Source organism: Rosa rugosa, chromosome 1 (assembly GCF_958449725.1).
Source record: "Rosa rugosa chromosome 1, drRosRugo1.1, whole genome shotgun sequence".
In the NCBI taxonomy this organism is placed as follows: domain Eukaryota; kingdom Viridiplantae; phylum Streptophyta; class Magnoliopsida; order Rosales; family Rosaceae; genus Rosa; species Rosa rugosa.
Window position 1 is genome coordinate 44577523 of NC_084820.1, and position 17228 is coordinate 44594750.

The 17228-nt window shown below is 36.8% G+C and overlaps 2 protein-coding genes and 1 pseudogene across 3 annotated transcripts; 2 read left to right on the forward strand and 1 right to left on the reverse strand.

Moving 5' to 3' along the window:
• The first annotated feature begins 865 nt into the window (after window positions 1-865).
• On the forward strand, window positions 866-4843 carry LOC133725044 (rhodanese-like domain-containing protein 11, chloroplastic; annotated as a pseudogene).
• A 4940-nt stretch (window positions 4844-9783) lies between these two features.
• LOC133725045 (protein NUCLEAR FUSION DEFECTIVE 4) lies at window positions 9784-14814 on the forward strand. Of its 2 annotated transcripts, none has more exons than XM_062152063.1 (3): window positions 9784-10351; window positions 12627-13519; window positions 13954-14814. In XM_062152063.1, the coding sequence occupies exons 1-3, from the start codon at window positions 10022-10024 to the stop codon at window positions 14417-14419; spliced, it is 1689 nt and encodes a 562-aa protein (XP_062008047.1). In that variant the 5' UTR covers window positions 9784-10021; the 3' UTR covers window positions 14420-14814. The 2 variants fall into 2 exon arrangements, with proteins under 2 accessions (XP_062008047.1, XP_062008048.1); XM_062152064.1 differs by having other exon boundaries at window positions 9786-10351; window positions 12630-13519.
• A 153-nt stretch (window positions 14815-14967) lies between these two features.
• On the reverse strand, window positions 14968-16317 carry LOC133725046 (uncharacterized). The gene has a single exon (XM_062152065.1). It carries the CDS (start codon window positions 16138-16140, stop codon window positions 15523-15525), a length of 618 nt encoding a protein of 205 aa, XP_062008049.1. The 5' UTR covers window positions 16141-16317; the 3' UTR covers window positions 14968-15522.
• Between the last annotated feature and the right edge of the window lie 911 nt (window positions 16318-17228).

Here is a 17228-nt window from a genome sequence, read left to right on the forward strand (position 1 = left end):
AAATCACTACACCAAAAACGTTAACACACAACACTTTTTGCACAACGAAAAAAAAAAAAGTGTTGTGTGATGAAGAAAAGTGAATCACACAACATGTTTAGTAAACTTGCGTTGTATAAGGCTATTAAAATTCAAAAAATTTTAGCAAGAAGGTAATTGTACCACACTTATAAGAATGATCCGTTGTGTGAATGAAAAAAAAATGAGCGGCAGATTTCCCTCCTACCATGACTCAGATTTGGCTTTAAATTTGTAGAACATTGTACAACAGAATAGTTATATCTGTTGTATGAGTGTAGCTTGCAAAATGTCATACAACAGTTTCTATTTTTGTGTTGTCTGATCAAGGAATATATATTGGCAGGTTTGGATGTGCCTCCAAAAACCACTCATTCCCCCCTTAAAATTGAAACTTTGATTGCATAGAGCGGGAACTTCCCCTCCTTGTTGCCTGAGCTCAAATTAAAATTTGTAAGCTCTTACAACAGAACGACCTATTTTTGTTGTGTGAATGTAAAAGCCATCCTAGCGCCAAAAATGAGTTTGTACTTGAACATAATAGGCGGGAGTTTTCATTCTTTGGTCCCTCAGCTGAAGTATAATGTAGACAATCAGACCACACAACATCATTTATGCGTTGTCTGAGTTTATTATAAAAAATTGAAAACAACTTGATGCGCCTTGTCCTCCCACACTAGGGCAAACTCATTACACCTAGCCGTTTTCTAACACACAGCAAACACTTGGTCGACTTCTTCAAGGAAAACGCCGGTACCATCTTCTTCTCGATCAAAACCCATATTCGCAAAACACCATCACCATCTTCGCAAAACACCATCTTAGCCATCTTCTTCTCAAAACCCACCTTCGCAAAACACCATCCCCATCTTCGCAAAACTCATCTTAGCCATCACCACTTCTCAAAACACTAGATTCAAGTTGAAGATGAGGAGAACGAAAACGGGGTTCTTCTAGGCTACTGGATTAGATTAGGGTTCTTCGATCTCTGGGTTTACAACGTCGATTTGGGGATTTGTGGGTTACTCGATTTGTGGGTTTCACGGCTACTCGATTTGGGGTTTTCACGACTCTTTGTCCTCTCTTCGCAATCGCACTCGTCATCTTGTTCATTGCTTCTGGTAACTATTCCTCTTAACTTTTTTCACCATTTAATTTGTTTTTACTTGGGGGGAATTCTGAAGTTGAATGATAGATCTAGGTCTGTGATAATTCTAGTAATTTGTGATTTTTGGGCATGGATCTACAGGTTGGTATTTGGCGTGGAAGCTATATATCTCATTGGCCTCATACTCGCCAGTTGCCAACAAACGACACGCAACGAAGAAGATAACCAAATCCCAAGACTCTGTAATTTGCTCACTCTCACTCTCACTTTCTGACTCCAATGGAAGCTCTGGGATTTCTATCTCTGAATACTCACACCATTTCGTGCTCTAGTTTTCAGAAACGAAAAACCCACCAAATTACCATATGAAACAAACCATTGTTCAAGCTCTTCTTCAAAACCGAAAGGACCCTCTTATAGAACCACCATTTTATAAGTAAATTCTCAACCTTTGTCATGTTCTGGTTACTGGGTTTCTCTTCTTATTGAAGTTTTCTTGTCTATTTTCTAACTTGGTTTGTTTCCAATTCAGAGTAGGAGTGCTACAAGAATGCAAGTTGACAATGAAGATTTCGAGTTGAAGCAAATGAGAGATATGGCTGCTACCAAAAAAAGATGGGATGCTCTGGTATGCTATGAAACTGAGAGTGAAAGAGAGAGACTTCCTCTTTTACTTTACAGATTGTAATGATTTATGTTGCATTTAGATATATTAATGTGGTTATTTGGAGTTTTAACTGTTTGATATAGATTAGGGACGGAAAGATTAAACCTTTAACACCAACGGAAGCTGGGTATGCAATTCAACTATCTAACAAAACCCTTCTTGATGTTAATTTGTCCCTCTATAGAACACAAAAAGGTAGACACAGCTTAATATAATGTTTCCTTTCTATATTTGTTTTTGTGACTATGCTTAAATTTTCTCAAGTGTGTTATAGGCATGGGTCAAAGGCTCAACCTGGATTCCAATATTTGATGTTGGTGACGAATTCGATGTTGGAACTCTTTATAGAAAGATTATGGGATTCACTATGGGTATTGTGCTATCTTGTACGTCTCTCTTAACTATGATCTAGTTTTACATTACTGCTATGCTTTATGCTTTTGATTTCGGGGCAATTTTTGTGGCTCACTAATGAATAGTTGAAATAATATCTTTACAATATGTTATGGGTGAAGGTAGTATTACCTTGGTTAATCAAATGGCTTCTGACTTGAAACTTATCATTGCTTCTTATTTTTGGTTGTTTTACTCCACAATGTTACATTCTTTTTTTTGCTTTTTTGTAGGGGGTTGGTGGAGTGGTGTGCCTACATTGGCGTATAACAAGTATGTCAGTTTTGGAGTCACTTCAATGAGTTCAATCTGTGCCATGGCTTTCTTGCTTTTCGTCTTGATGTTGTTAGTACTGCACGAGTTAAGTTCATTGATTACATAGATTCAGAAGGGTATGAAATAGAAATAGAACATTGCAATGGATAGAACTTATAATTGTTGCTTCACATGTGCATGGTTGTTCGGTTCTCTTGTTAAATGGAAGTGTTCTTTTCTCCATCTCTATTGTTTATTTTAAGGGGCAATTTGTTGGCATATGTTTTCAGCAAAAATCAAGTGATAGAATAACTTGCACATAATTATCAGTGCGATCAATTCTTATTATTTCTGGCATGCTTACATCGGTGAAGCCTGTTCAAGTTTTACCAGCCTTTTTACAGGATACCAACATGGTACTGCAACCTGTTAAAGGCTTCCTAAGCCAACTGAGTTGGTGATGAGATCTTGTGCACTTATTTTATAAATTCATCAGCATGTGATTTGGCCTTGTAGTTTTAAAGCATCTTTCTTTGTTTTTATCATATTGAAAAGTAAAGAAAGAAAGTCCTTGTAGAACTCTGCTTTGTTTCTTGTTGTTTATACTTTGATTTAATCACGGCCTTATGGCGCCTGCGAGTTTTACCTGTCAGTTGCCTAAGTTTTTCATTTGTGAAATTTAGTTTGGAGTTAGTTCAGTTGTGTTACTTTTTCCATCGCTAAATTTCACCCTGTTATTTCCTGATGATTGAAGTAAGGAATTGTTTGACTGAACCTTGCTTAATTCTTCTACTTTACTTGTTTGTCTAAAGATTGTAAACCCTGTATGGCTCTAGCTTTTGGAAAATCTAGAAATTACATGCATCTGTTTCGTCTTCAATCTGGTATTTCTCGAGTTTTTAAGAGGCGTTGACATTTGGTCAATCCAAGTTTGTGCCTTAATCAGTTTCTAGGCTCACAAGTATCCTTTTCAGATATCTAGGTGTATGGGGAAAGGAAATAGGCTGTTAGGAATTCATTTTGTAAGTGGTGCGGTTTGGTTAAATAATAAAAATGATCTTATTTTTGTAACTGGCTTTCTTCATGTGATGAATTATTGTATTTGCATATTCATTGGTTTTCCTCAACAGCCAGTTGTCAAAGGTTGATCAGAAATTTCCAAAGGATACCAATCTTATCGTTGCATGCCAGAAGGGATTGAGGTGCACTATCTATTCACCTTTTTGTAGTATCATTTGTCTGGTTATGAATATGATCTACCAAGTAAGATTGTGGCAGCCAATTAAATATAATTGTTGTATTATGAGGCATTTGGAATTTCTGCTTTGACATAACTGTATTTTATTTTTCATACAATTAATGCTATCCAGTGATTTGATTGCATACATAGTATATATGGTTATTACATTGTTATTCCTCTTTAATTATGACTCAAAAACTTTCTAGGAAGTCCAAATAGAACTGAGCAATACACTGAGAAAGGCTTTTAGCAAACAGTACTGTTATTCAAACATAATGAAGATCATGTGGTCATTTTCTCATTTATATTCTTGCCTACAAAGTAATGATCTAAATTAGTAGAAAGTTGAGCACTGGATTTTCTCATTTATATTCTTGCCCACAAAGTAATGATCTAAATTAGCAGAAAGTTGAGCACTGGATATTCTCATTTATATTCTTGCCCACAAAGTAATCTACGCTGTATATTGCTCACCAATTTCATTACTGTCACATTTTATTGGCAGATCTATAGCTGCTTCTGGGTTCAGGGGGGTCTAGAGGCTGCTGAAGAAGAGGTAATTATGGTTGTATTGTAATTTTGATGTTGTTTTGTGACTACCATTTGAAAAGTTCTAGCAATTGGTATATAATGTTCTAGCAATTGAAAAGTTTTGTAAGTCTTTGATATCAGGTGCTCTACTGGACTTGAAAGAATGTATAATTCACGGAATAGGAACTATGGTGGCAAGGTATGCAATTTTTCCAGCAAATGTCTATATTTTTTTTGTTTCAATTTTTGTTTTTACATTTCTATTACATCGGAGACTATGGTGCTTTACAATTTGTATTTTTTTTCTATCTACATAATTTTTTTGTTCTTTTTTCATATGTGGTGGCAAGGTATGGAATACTTCCCCAGATGAGCAAAACCGCCTCAAAGCTCAAGTCTTTAACAACCCATGTACTCCATTTTCAAAAAGCAAGCTTCTTTACTGCAACAGTTGCAGATCGTGAAGAAGAATCACAAAACTCAAAGAGACCCAAGTAGATGATACATTTTCATGCATCATATATGTGCCATGTTTTGGAACAATATAAATACACACTTTTGATGTCCCAAGTAGATGGGCATGTGCTAGAATGCTTTTATAGTTTAAATGTTGGCTTGAATGATTGGGAAATGCACCTCTTTTGCTTTTGAAGTTTAAAACATTGGTTAGATTACTCATTTGATGGTTTGCAATGTTTACATTTGATGAACTACTGTTCATTTGGTAAATGGACCAAATGAATGCACAATTTAATTCAAGAATGGGATGTTCAAATGATCAGACAACAGAATAGATATAATGGCGACTGCACGAAATGCCAAAATTGGGACAAATATACTGCAATCATTCATATCACACATCGGTTTTTAACAAATTAGTGTCTTCTAATTTATACTCACACAACGGAAGCAATTGAACTCTGTTGTCCTAAAGTTAATCACACAACAGATATAGTCTAAGAACTGAAGTTTGAAGAGCAATCAGACAACAGACAAAATAAAAAAATGTTGTCTGACATGCTTAACATACAACGGTTGCAAACTGGCACTGTTGTCTGAAGACGCCCCTCAACTGCTGCGCAGCTGCGCGCTTGGCATCTGCCGAGCCATCTGCCGAGCTATCACACAACAGTTATAACACATACCTGTTGTCTGTGTGTTTATCACACAACTGTGTTCCACCGTTGTCTGATTTTTCATCAGACAACGGCTCACTCTACAACGGTGGGTCTCCAAATCCCACAACGGTTTTCTGCCGTTGTCTGATAACAAAATTGGTGTAGTGAATGCTTAAGGTTAATTACTCCCTAAACAATTTTTCATGAGATGACAAACACAACACATTCAAAGTAGTTTGAATGAATGCATTCACATCTTGAATTAGCATATGAAGATGAAAATCACAAATAACATCAAATGTCAATTAAAACATCAATTCATACAAGTTTGGCTAGGGGTTTCAACCCTAGCCCTAACAAAGTAACTACTCACTCATAATCATACAAATTAGCATCAAATCTATAAAGTTCATCAAGGTAAATTAAAGAGTTGAGGAAAGAATGAACTAGTTGAAGCTTGACAAATCAATAGGTAGCTTTTCCTTCGTTTTCCTCCTTTAATGCTCCTTGAATCCTCCTTGATGGTGGAATGGATGGATGATAAACTTCTTGATGGTGATGATGAATGGAATGGTGATAAAGATATGATACTCCTTTGGCCAACTTTGAGTGGTAGTCATGCAGTAGTGGTGGTGGTGATGGAGGTTGAGGAGTATGGATGTTATGGGTTTGAATTTTGGGAGGTGGAGATGGAGGTTTTGTGGAGGAGATTGAGAGAGAAAGAAGATGTAATGGGGTGGTGTGGGTGATGTCTCTTTCTTGTGAGTGGGATGTGAAAATGGTGTTGAGAAGTCAATATAGTAGCTAGGTTTTTAAATTAAGCAAAGAGGTGGAGTATGAGAGTAGTAATAGATCCCAAAAATGAGGGAAAAGAGTATGGGAGTGATGGTGTAGGTTAGAGTAGGAAATTATGAGTGAGGGATGATGATTAAGCCTAAAACATGATAGATATTGAAGTGATGATGATGGTGGACTTTTGAGTAATAGGGAGTGTTTGGTTGAATTGAAACCAAAAGGTTTGGAATTTGGTTAAGATAGAATGATGGTGAATGGATGTAATGGAATAGATGCTATGGTACTCATCCTCCTTGCTCCTCCATGAATCTGGCCGGAAAATACATGGCACCAACGTGAGTGGTGGTGCACCGCCACTTGTGTCGCCAAAAGTGGTGGTGCACGGAAAATTTGCCGGAATTTCACTTTTTTCTCCTCTTGTCAAGATTTTCTACAAAATATGGAATTAGATTAGTCAACATTAAATTGGATTTTAGAACAAGTAATTTCCATATTTTAGGGCACAAATATGTATATGAATTATGATCCAACACTCATGCCATCAAATTCATGAACCAAAAGAGACCTTAGGGATTTTTAAAAATAGAGAATGAGATAGCGGAGCTGTTGGAGTTGATATTTGAGAAAAAAAAAAGCCCTTATATATATATATATATATATATATATATATATATATATATATATATATATATATATATATTGGTAAAAGTAACGTTTAGGGGATCTATGGGAGATTCTCTAAGAGATACAAATAATAAGAACCACTAGCTAGAGGCTTCTGAATTAATTCTTATTACCAATCCTTATCAACGATTGTTATTCCAAAATCATGATAGCAAAAGTGCACTAGCTAAGCAGATGATGAACAACTTCATGAACCTTCCAAAAAATACACTTTGTGACATTTATCAAAGAAGACAGGATGACCACTGAATATCTAAGATAACATGTCTTGCATCTAAAATTTGGCAATTTAACGTTCAAAAACTTCACAATAACTTTATTTTTCTTTTTAAGGAGACACAAGAATTTTATTAATAATATGGCAGCATTACCAATGTTCTAAAAAACGGCCTAGGCGGCCGCCTAGGCGGCAAGGAACCGCTCCGATTTTGGCCCAGGCGTTTCCCTTAGGCGCTGGGTTACTAGGCGGGCTAGGCGGGGACTAGGCGGTTCTAGGCGGGGCCTAGGCGGTCGTAAACCCTAATTTATTCTATATTTTGACTATTTTTATATTTATAATTAATTTTTAGACTTTAAATATTGTTATTTATATTATTATATGTCATAAAAATAATTTAAAATTTAAAAAAAAAAAACCGCCTACTCCCCTAGGTACTAGTCCTTGGGTCACCGCCCGACTAGCGCCTAGCGTTTTTTAGAACCTTGAGCATTACACAGAAGTTTATCAAATACAAAAAAATTCCACTAACACAACATGTTTTTTAGGTCATCATCCTTTACAAAGGATATTTTCTAATTTGACTTTGGTCATTATATATGTTTTTTTTTTTATTAAATAAACAACTCATATACAACAACTAGTTTATTGTGAGTCGAATTCACTTCGCTTTAGGAAAATTATCATATTTGCTTCTTCTATTGCACGGGCTGTGATATCTCAACTTAGTGATATTAATTCACTTAGCAAAGGTACCATGCATAATACGGTAGTGGAACTATATGTACTTCGTTCAATTGGAGTTCTTGGAAGGTTACCTCGTGCACCAAAAGTCACATATATAGATTAACTAGTTGACTCCGCTTTCTCATGTGGTGAAAGTGAATACAAATGGGACAGCTAGGGGTTCCCCTGGTCTGGCAAGCTTTGGGGGAATTGTTAGAAATCATTTCGGTCTCTCACTTGGTTGCTTTGCGGTTTCACTTGGAGTTGCCACGACTCTTGAGGTTGAACTCTATGCTATTCGCTATGCGATGGACATTGCTTGGAAAATGGGTTGATGACGGCTTTGGATTGAATGTGATTCCTCACTAGCTATTCATTTTTGTATCTTCAGCTTCGCATTCACGGATACCTTGGAATTTAGCAGTTTCCTATTATAACTGTTGTACTTTATTGTCTTTGATCGTGGTTCGTTTCTCACATATTATCGCGAAGGTAATCAACTAGCAGACAAGCTAGCTAATTATGGAGTGGACAATGCAAGCTCTCATTGGTGGGATAATTGAACTTCTTTTGCAGCGACTTCTTATGGCAAAAACCTCTCTGGTCTTTCAGAATATAGATATAGTTAATGTTTTGTTTGCTTTTTCTCACATTTCTTTTTATTGGAAAGGTTTTGGTTTGGTCCCCCTTTCTATTTGTATTTTCTTTTAGTTTAATAAAATAAATGGAGGGACGGGCGGTGGGTTCCCGAATGTAATGGCCCATCTCCTTCGAGAGTGCGGGTGGGCGCTTGACGCCCCAAATCGGTTGTTGCAGAGGAGCTAATATCGTCTAATCTTGAATTTATAAAAAATAAAAAAATAAAAAAATCCACGACCTTCCCCTTATAAATATGAGACTTATGCCATTATACCAAATTGTACTGGAGTATTTTTTTCTACATTCTTTACTTTTGTTTTTGTTTTTTTTTTATATATATATTTGAAAAACCATAAATATCAGCTTAAACAAAAAGTACGATGTCCCATCGTCCCCTCATAGTCTTCGAAATATTTTAACAAAGTAATTTGTGCGAGGGCAATTTGACTGTTCAGGCCATCGATTAAACTAGCAAGTATCAACTAATATATTAACATGGAGAACAAGTGCAGTCGTATTTCAAGTATTAAATTATTCTTGGTGATACTCTCCCTTTAGATATCTTGCGGTGCATCTTCTCTCGATTTGAAGTATATTCTACATTGTGTACCATGCGCCATTTCCAGTAACACGTCATTGGCTCCATTGAAATCAGGTACCATTTGAAATTCATATGTTGCACTAGTTGAAAGTTAGTTCATCCCTTTTGAAAAAATAGAAAACAAATGCAATTAGGGTACAACAACTAAAATGATTGGACTGTTTAATTCGATGACTGCTATCTACATTCTGCAACAACTTGATTGAGCAAAGTAAAACCCGCGCGGACCAATTTGCAAATTTTTTAATTGACTAGTTATTTCATGTATTTTTATTATTTCGTCTAACATTAATGTAAGACTACATCAAGCATGCTATCTCCCTATAATGGTAGACTCGCTCCACATAGTGATAGACTAAATTGGCTTGATGACCTTGCTAACTATGGTGCTTCATCAAATGGTTTCACTTGGTGGGATTCAACTCCAAGTTTTATGGTGAGTCATTGTAATAGGATCGTTTAGGTCTTCTTAATTTTCAATTTCGTTAATTTGTGTTATTTTAATAAGAGGTTAGATGCGTTTTTTATGTATGTCCTGCCTTCTTTAGTTTTGTAACCTTCTTTCATTATGTCTTAATACATTTAGATGGTCTACAATTGATATACTATGTCTTAATACACTTAACTTTCTCTAATTTTATGCATAGGTACAAAACATATGATTTGAATATATATATATAAAAAGTTAAACTCAACATCTGTCCTCTAGCTTACGGCCATTTCTTCTCGACTTGTCAGTGCCCTCTCCATGAGTTTCAGTATAACTCAGCCCAACGGACAAATGGCCGAATGCCATATTTCATAAGTTAGGTGGCCTTGGTACCGATAGCTCTAAGACCCTGTTCTTTCCCCACATAGTTTTTCCTTCCCTTTCCATCCTCTGCTTTTGACCCCTGTGTATATTTTGGACCTTCTTTTCCACACTTTTCCTGCCTTTCCTCTATTTCTGACCACTTGGTACGAGTATAACTCATGACTTAGTTGTCTTGCAACCACTAGCAAACCATACGTTCCATTGTAACACCAAAAATGCCAAGCCCAGTCCTGAAAGCTGGGAGCAGACCACCATGGGTGGGTTTGGGAGCGGCTGTTTGGGTCCAAATTGCTGCTGGCAATGCCTACAACTTCCCACTGTATTCTCCTTTGCTGAAATCCGTGCTGGGTTATAACCAGATGCAGCTGACCATTCTTGGAGTGGCCAGTGATATTGGAGAGAGTGTGGCTTTGCTTCCTGGGATTGCCTGCAACAAGTTCCCTCCTTGGGCTGTGCTTCTGGTTGGTTGTGTGCTCTGTTTCTTCGGCTATGGAGTTCTCTGGCTTGCTGTTAGTGAGACTGTTGCCAACATGCCTTATATTTTGGTGAGTCACCCTGTTCATGTCTCTGTAGTTTCTTCTCTTTTATTTGAGTTTTGGCAAATACCATTTCAAATTGGTTTGTGGGGTTTCAACTTGCTGCTGAGTTTGTTAACTCCAAGTATTGAAATTTTGCTGTGAATTGGAATGTTTTGGATACATGTATATATTGCTGTGCAAGGTGTTAGACTGCTTTTTTCAGACCTCCTTGAAAGATATGACTATCTGAACTTTTGGATTGGAATATACATTTTAGACGTTGTTTATGTCATTGCATAACTTGTTAAAAAGTATTTCTTGAATTATGTATCTACCACTATGGTCTTGGTTGTCCTTTAATAAGATTTTGATCATGATTTTGACGATGTGGTACATCATGCTGATATTCCATTTTCTGCTATAATAAAAGTAGCTTTTCATTCTTCAAAGGGAATGTACCGATTTTCAGCTGCTAACAGTGTGGCCTAAGATTTGAAAGAAATTCTTAAAAGCCATCAGGGAAATATAGTGTTTTTCTTTCCTAATTTCATTTATTCAAGGAGCTATATCACATCATTGTAAAAGAAAGAACTCTATGACTGAAAACAAATGCATGCTATCAAAAATTATCACAGTTTCCTCCCAAAGTTGGGGTTTAAGTGTTAATGTTGGATGGGTCTCATCAGAAAGAGGTTGTTGGATATGAAAAGAGATTAAGGTTTGCCTAAACTATTTGTGTGTGGTGGAATTAACCATCGTCCAGTGTCTCCTAATGTTCAAATGCTTTGAAAATGGTTATTCATTTTGGCTTTGGGCGTTCTGGTAGCCTTTGAAAACTCCTGTAGTGAAAAATCAAAGTCTGCTGTTGATTTTGTAACGTACTTTCCTTGTAAAGATACACTATTTGCAATTAAAACATTACAGCTATCAGGAAACCGTATAGCATAAAGGGAAGAATTCTCTACTGTGTATACCTGGGGCTTGTGCAACTCTATCTTATATCAATGACACAAAATACAGTCTGGGTGAAAGCACCAGAAACTAGACACTACACAAAAGTTAAATGCATTTTGCTACAGTTTCAGGAACGTGGGACATTATGCACAATAGATACTGATTACATGGGTTTATAAATGGTTTGACCAAACACAAGCTATATGATTTATGGTCTCAGCCAGAGAGACCATAAGGATGAAAAAATAATCAAGATATGGTTCTTCTAAGTGTGCGTGTGTGAAAAATTTGATGGTTATCAATTAATTCCAATTTTACTGTAGTTGAGTTTGGCAACACACTCATGAATTTCTTGCAACACCCTTCCATCTACACGTGCAGTGAACAAATGTTCTTTCTAAGCATGGATTGATTAGATTTTCAAACCCGAATGATTTTTCAACTTCGTTTCCACTAAATTGTGGTTGTACAGTTGTTATTTCTTGTATCTATTTTGTTGAGTAGAGCTCACCTTGTCAGAAACTAGAAAATTATGCTGAACCACCCTTGGCTCTGAATCCAACGGTAAAAAAAAAAAAAAAAAACTCAAAACTTAAAAATAATTCTTTCCACTGTTTGGATCTAAATCCAAGGCTAGTTGAGCATAATTTCCTTGGTCAGTTACTGACATTTGAATACCATCTCCATTTTGTGTATGTAGTAGTATGGAGTTACTAGTTGAGTTTCTTGGACTTTTCTCTACAAGCATGCATTAATCTTTGTGTCATTACGTTAATCTGTTCAATCATTATTTCACTGTTTTTTTTTTTTTTTTCATGGAGTAGTGCCCCAATCTATGAGAGATGGCTTGGCTATTGGCTTCAGAGCAAAATTAGTATCATGGAATTCTTTAAATGCATTAACTTGTTATTTGAAATTAGTAAAATTATTTAAATGCATTAACTTGTTATATACATGTCAAATTCTTTTTTCTGTATTCATTTTGTCGTTCAGCTGCTTCAGCATTGCCTCCTCACCGGCATTCTTGTATGAACAACTGAAGATGTTAAGTTATGCAGCTTACAAACCAAAACTGTTCAGAAAAAAAGCTACTTTAAACAGAAGTCTATTAGTGCTAGAAATTAAGAGGGGGAATATATATGTATGTAAATAAGCATTCATGTTAATTGTCACCTCTTTATATGGTGAGCTATCTGCATTTACCATTATTTGCTTTGTTTAGGTTGCAAATTTAGTTAGTCAAAACTGTATTTTGACATATGTTATCTGCGTACAGTTGGGGTAATGATTTTGGTATATATGTTATTTTTTCATTTGGATCTCTAACGTCTATCTTTTGATGCTATAGCAGTTGTTTATCACAATTCTCATTGCCATGAATAGCAATGCTTGGTTTGGCACAGCTGTGCTTGTTACCAACATGAGGAACTTCCCTCTCAGTAGAGGCACTGTTGCTGGCATTCTCAAGGGCTATATTGGGATTAGTGCTGCAGTTTATACAGTGGTATACAGTTTGGTGCTTAAAGAGTCTGCCTTAAATCTATTGCTGTTCCTTGCTCTTGGGCTTCCTGTTTTGTGTTTGGCCTTGATGTACTTTATTCGGCCATGTACTCCAGCTTCTGGAGAAGAGTCTTCAGAGCATGGCCATTTTCTCTTCACTCAAGTTGTCAGTGTTGTGCTTGCAGTCTATCTTCTCCTAATCACAGTAGTAAACCAGATGATATCCCTTAGTCAAGCAGTTTCTTATATTTTGATTGCTATTGTGGTTATCCTTCTGCTGTCCCCCCTTGCAATTCCTGTCAAAATGACATTATTTCCTGTAAGGGCCCGAATTGATTCTTCAGACCAACTTGCTCCACCAGAAGGTAATGCAACCCAAACAGATCCTTTGTTGACACCATCCTCATCAGCTACTAATCTTGGAAGTTTTCATGAGGCTGATGATTCTTCAGACGTGGAAACTCTTCTTGCTATTGGGGAAGGGGCAGTGACGAAGAAGAAAAGGAGACCTAAGAGGGGAGAGGATTTTAAGTTCCAAGAAGCTTTTATAAAGGCTGATTTCTGGCTGCTTTGGTTTGTATATTTTCTTGGGGTAGGTTCAGGAGTAACAGTGCTCAATAATTTAAGCCAGATTGGGGTTGCATTAGGCAGCGATGAAACGACAATATTGTTGTCTCTCTTCAGCTTTTGCAATTTTGTGGGTCGTTTGGGTTCAGGTGTTGTTTCTGAACACTTTGTCAAGTAAGTGCTCATTGACTTCTATTAAATTGTTATACTAGATCTGATGTTTCGTTTGGGATTCTTATATGTTCTGCTAACTCAATTGATTGACTTGTGTTCTTTGTACCTTCATTTTTTGATTAATTGAAAAATCTTTCAGACAGCTCATTGGTGCTTGTCCCTTTATGTATATCCTTCCTCTTTTGCCTTCCATCTATTGTAGGATTAGCAGATTGGATTTTTTTGGAGATTGTACTTTTTTGTTTTTCAGTACTACTTAGTTTCTGGTATTCACATTAGTCCTTGAGACTTCTATCAACATTCTTACAATCCCAAGATTATGGACCTTCCTTGTTTCCAGCATATGTTACCCATCTTCTCTGTCTTTGAATGATGGAGTCGTTCTCTTGCCTCTCTAAGGGAATGACATTAATATCACATTTTGTCCATTGCAGGAACAATACACTTCCTCGTACATTTTGGATGACATGTGCACATATATTGATGATCCTATCGTTCATTTTGTATGCGTTAGATCTCAGTGGTAGTCTCTATGCTGCAACTACTCTGCTTGGTATCTGCTATGGTGTTCAGTATTCTATGATGGTTCCAACTGTCTCCGAACTTTTTGGATTGAAACATTTTGGTATAAATTACGGCTTCATGTTAATAGGAAATCCTATTGGTGCAGTTCTTTTTTCAGTTCTTCTTGCTGGTAATTTATATGATGCTGAAGCTGCTAAACAAGGAACCTCCACCTGCATAGGTGCAGACTGTTTCAGGATCACATTTATAGTTTTAGCTGGCGTCTGTGGTTTGGGCACTATCTTGAGCATAATTTTGACAGTTAGGGTACGTCCCGTTTACCAAATGCTTTATGCCGGGGGTTCTTTCCGTTTGCCTGCAAGTGCAATCCACTGATGATTGGAGATGTTATTATGTGATGACATCAAGCCGCACAGGTTTTATGGAGAGTTATTCAGATAACTAGGGAACATATCCGCTGCTTATATCAGCTGCATTTACGCTATAAGTCACCCCCAAGCAGACCCGCGGCATATGTTGGTTGTGTGCTACTAGCAGATCGAGGAAAAGCTAAAGACAAAGGTTGTGGGGGTTATCATATTCAAATTGATGTATTATTAGAGTTTGAGGTATGCTGGGTTTCTTATGAACATTTAAGAGGAGACCCTTTTTCTCTTCTTTTTTTTCAGTCATCACAGTTATTTAGACAAATTCTAGAATGATATATATTGGTAGCCAACCTCCATCATGAAGATTGACACTTCATTGATGCAACGGGTTGTTTTTCAGAATGTCAGACTCAGTAGTCTTAATCCCATTTGTCATCTCACCTAAAAAACAGCCCCTTGAAAAAAAAATTATAATAATAATAATAAAATAAAAATCAAATTCTGTGATCCAAAATGATGCTCTTGTTATAATCTTTTGAAAATGAAAATACATCATACAACAAATCTTTCTCGGGATCTTATTCAAAGACTTGTCAAAGACTACTTACAGAATAATAGTAAAACAAAAATTGTTACACAAAGTACATTATCGTTGTACCATTTTGACAAATTGTCGCCATGTTTGCCTCTCTGAAAATATGTCTAAACATCTATTAGATGTTTATGAAGCTTCACCGAAAGTTCGGATATATCATATAACAAATATCTCTACAATTCTTGTTACTGTAGTTTTTCATATTTAATACAGTAAAATACATATCTTCACAATCACACTAAACACTACTGCTTTCAATCAGAATCACAGATAAAGACGAGACGCATACAAAACAAAGGAGACAGTGTGATTGCCGGACTAGACCCTTAAACTTTGTCCAATGCATGACCCACCTACAGAAAAGCTAATTAAATAACCCTTGTGATGAACAAAGCCAAAACCCTCCCATGGTGGAAGAACCAAAAACCAATCTCTCACCATTAAAATGACCATCATAGACAGATGACAACAGTGAAGAATCAAGAACAAACTGACCAAAACACTAGAACAAAACCTCAGGTAGGTTTCAAGTCCTGGAACATGGTATCCCACCTGATCTCTTCAACTCCGGTAGACCAGTACCCGTCGTCATCTGCGTCCATCTTCTCCTCCTTTCGAACATCGTACACCACCGGACTCGAAAAACCGTCGCCGTGAGGCTGCCCGGAAACCACCACAGGACTATTAGCAGCTGTACCATTTGTGAGCAACAACCTGGTGCCTTGTACTTGTTTGGTCGCCCCCAACTTCTTGTTCCTCTTCAGCATGGCTCCTCTAAACCTCGACTTGTAATTACTTGGCCTCGGCACGAGTGCTAGAGCTGAAGAATCCTCACTCCGGCGAGTCCACGTCCGTACGAACTCAGCAAAACACCTCTTGGTCTTCTTGATCGCCACTATAAACCTCGTCATGGGCCGCGGAGCACTACTTGCTAGTCTACCCTTTTCTTTTCTAGCAAGCTTGAGGATCTCTAGCCTGTGTTTGGCTATGGAGATTCCCATGCTTTGAAGAAACTCGTGGTTGAAGTAGAGAATGTCTTCTTCCTCGAGCTCATTGTGAGCAAAGCAAAGACCATACTCGTACACAAGCGAAGGCTCTAGGCCAGTTTTGGATAGCCATGAGAACCAATCCATGATGATGGAGAGTGAGTGCACAATTGAGTTTGTGTCTGTGTGATGATTTGAGAATTGAGAGAGAGAAAGAAAAAGAGAATGAGGGGGTATGTATAAAATGGGGGATGAGAAGGCAATGTAAAATATAAAGTATAGGGGTGGTGAAGTTGTTGAGGGTGACTTAGACTTGCTTTTGAGGTTTGGGGGTTTCCTTTGATTTTCTTGTAAAATGTAGGTTAGTTGTTAGTTGAAAACTTGAGAGTGACTAAAGAAAAAAGGAAAATGTGGTGTGGGGCATCAATGTCCATTATCCTCCAAAATGGGCTATGTGATAACAAACTTTTATGGAGTGAGAGCTAAGGATTCCATGTGAAATGGTAATGCCATGAATCACGGTATGGGAACATAGAAGGGTGCGTGGGTCTTTCCCATTACTAGGGTTTGTGCATTCATTTGGTGGAAAGAAAGTGGCATAAATAGGCTCAAATTTGAGAATTGACAAGTACCCTGGTTTGCAAGTTAGGGATGCAAATCCTCTTTGAAATCCGAGGCATTCAATGTAGATTTGAGTTCTGTTATTGCACTTCAATCAAGATCGTGAGAACCTTTCGGATAAGAGTTTGAAAGAAGTAAAGATAGCACTCTTGCTCTAAGTTTAAGCAAAAATGACATCTTTTCTCAAACCTTGTCAATTTATTTATCAGGCAAAATATCTAAATTATCTTTCATTTATGATTTTATTGAGTGATTTCGCAACATATTTGTGATGATATTTTACATTGAGAATGTCTCATACTTTGGAATATTTTGTTAATATTCGCAACATTTAGTGAAGTTTCACGTGTTTTGGAAGTTAAGGATAATTTAGACAATTTATGTGACAAAAAGACTATGTTTGTTGATGTTATGAAATAATATCATCTTTGTCCACTAATCGTGTAACATAACCGTTTTTAATTATGTTCTTTCAAAAAATATAGGACCCTTAACATATCATACTATCTAACTTATTTTTTTCATTCATCACCACTTGAGTGATCATAGTTTGGTTGAACTGAAAGCTAATCAACTACAGATTGCTGCCTAACTAAATGAATTACATATGATGG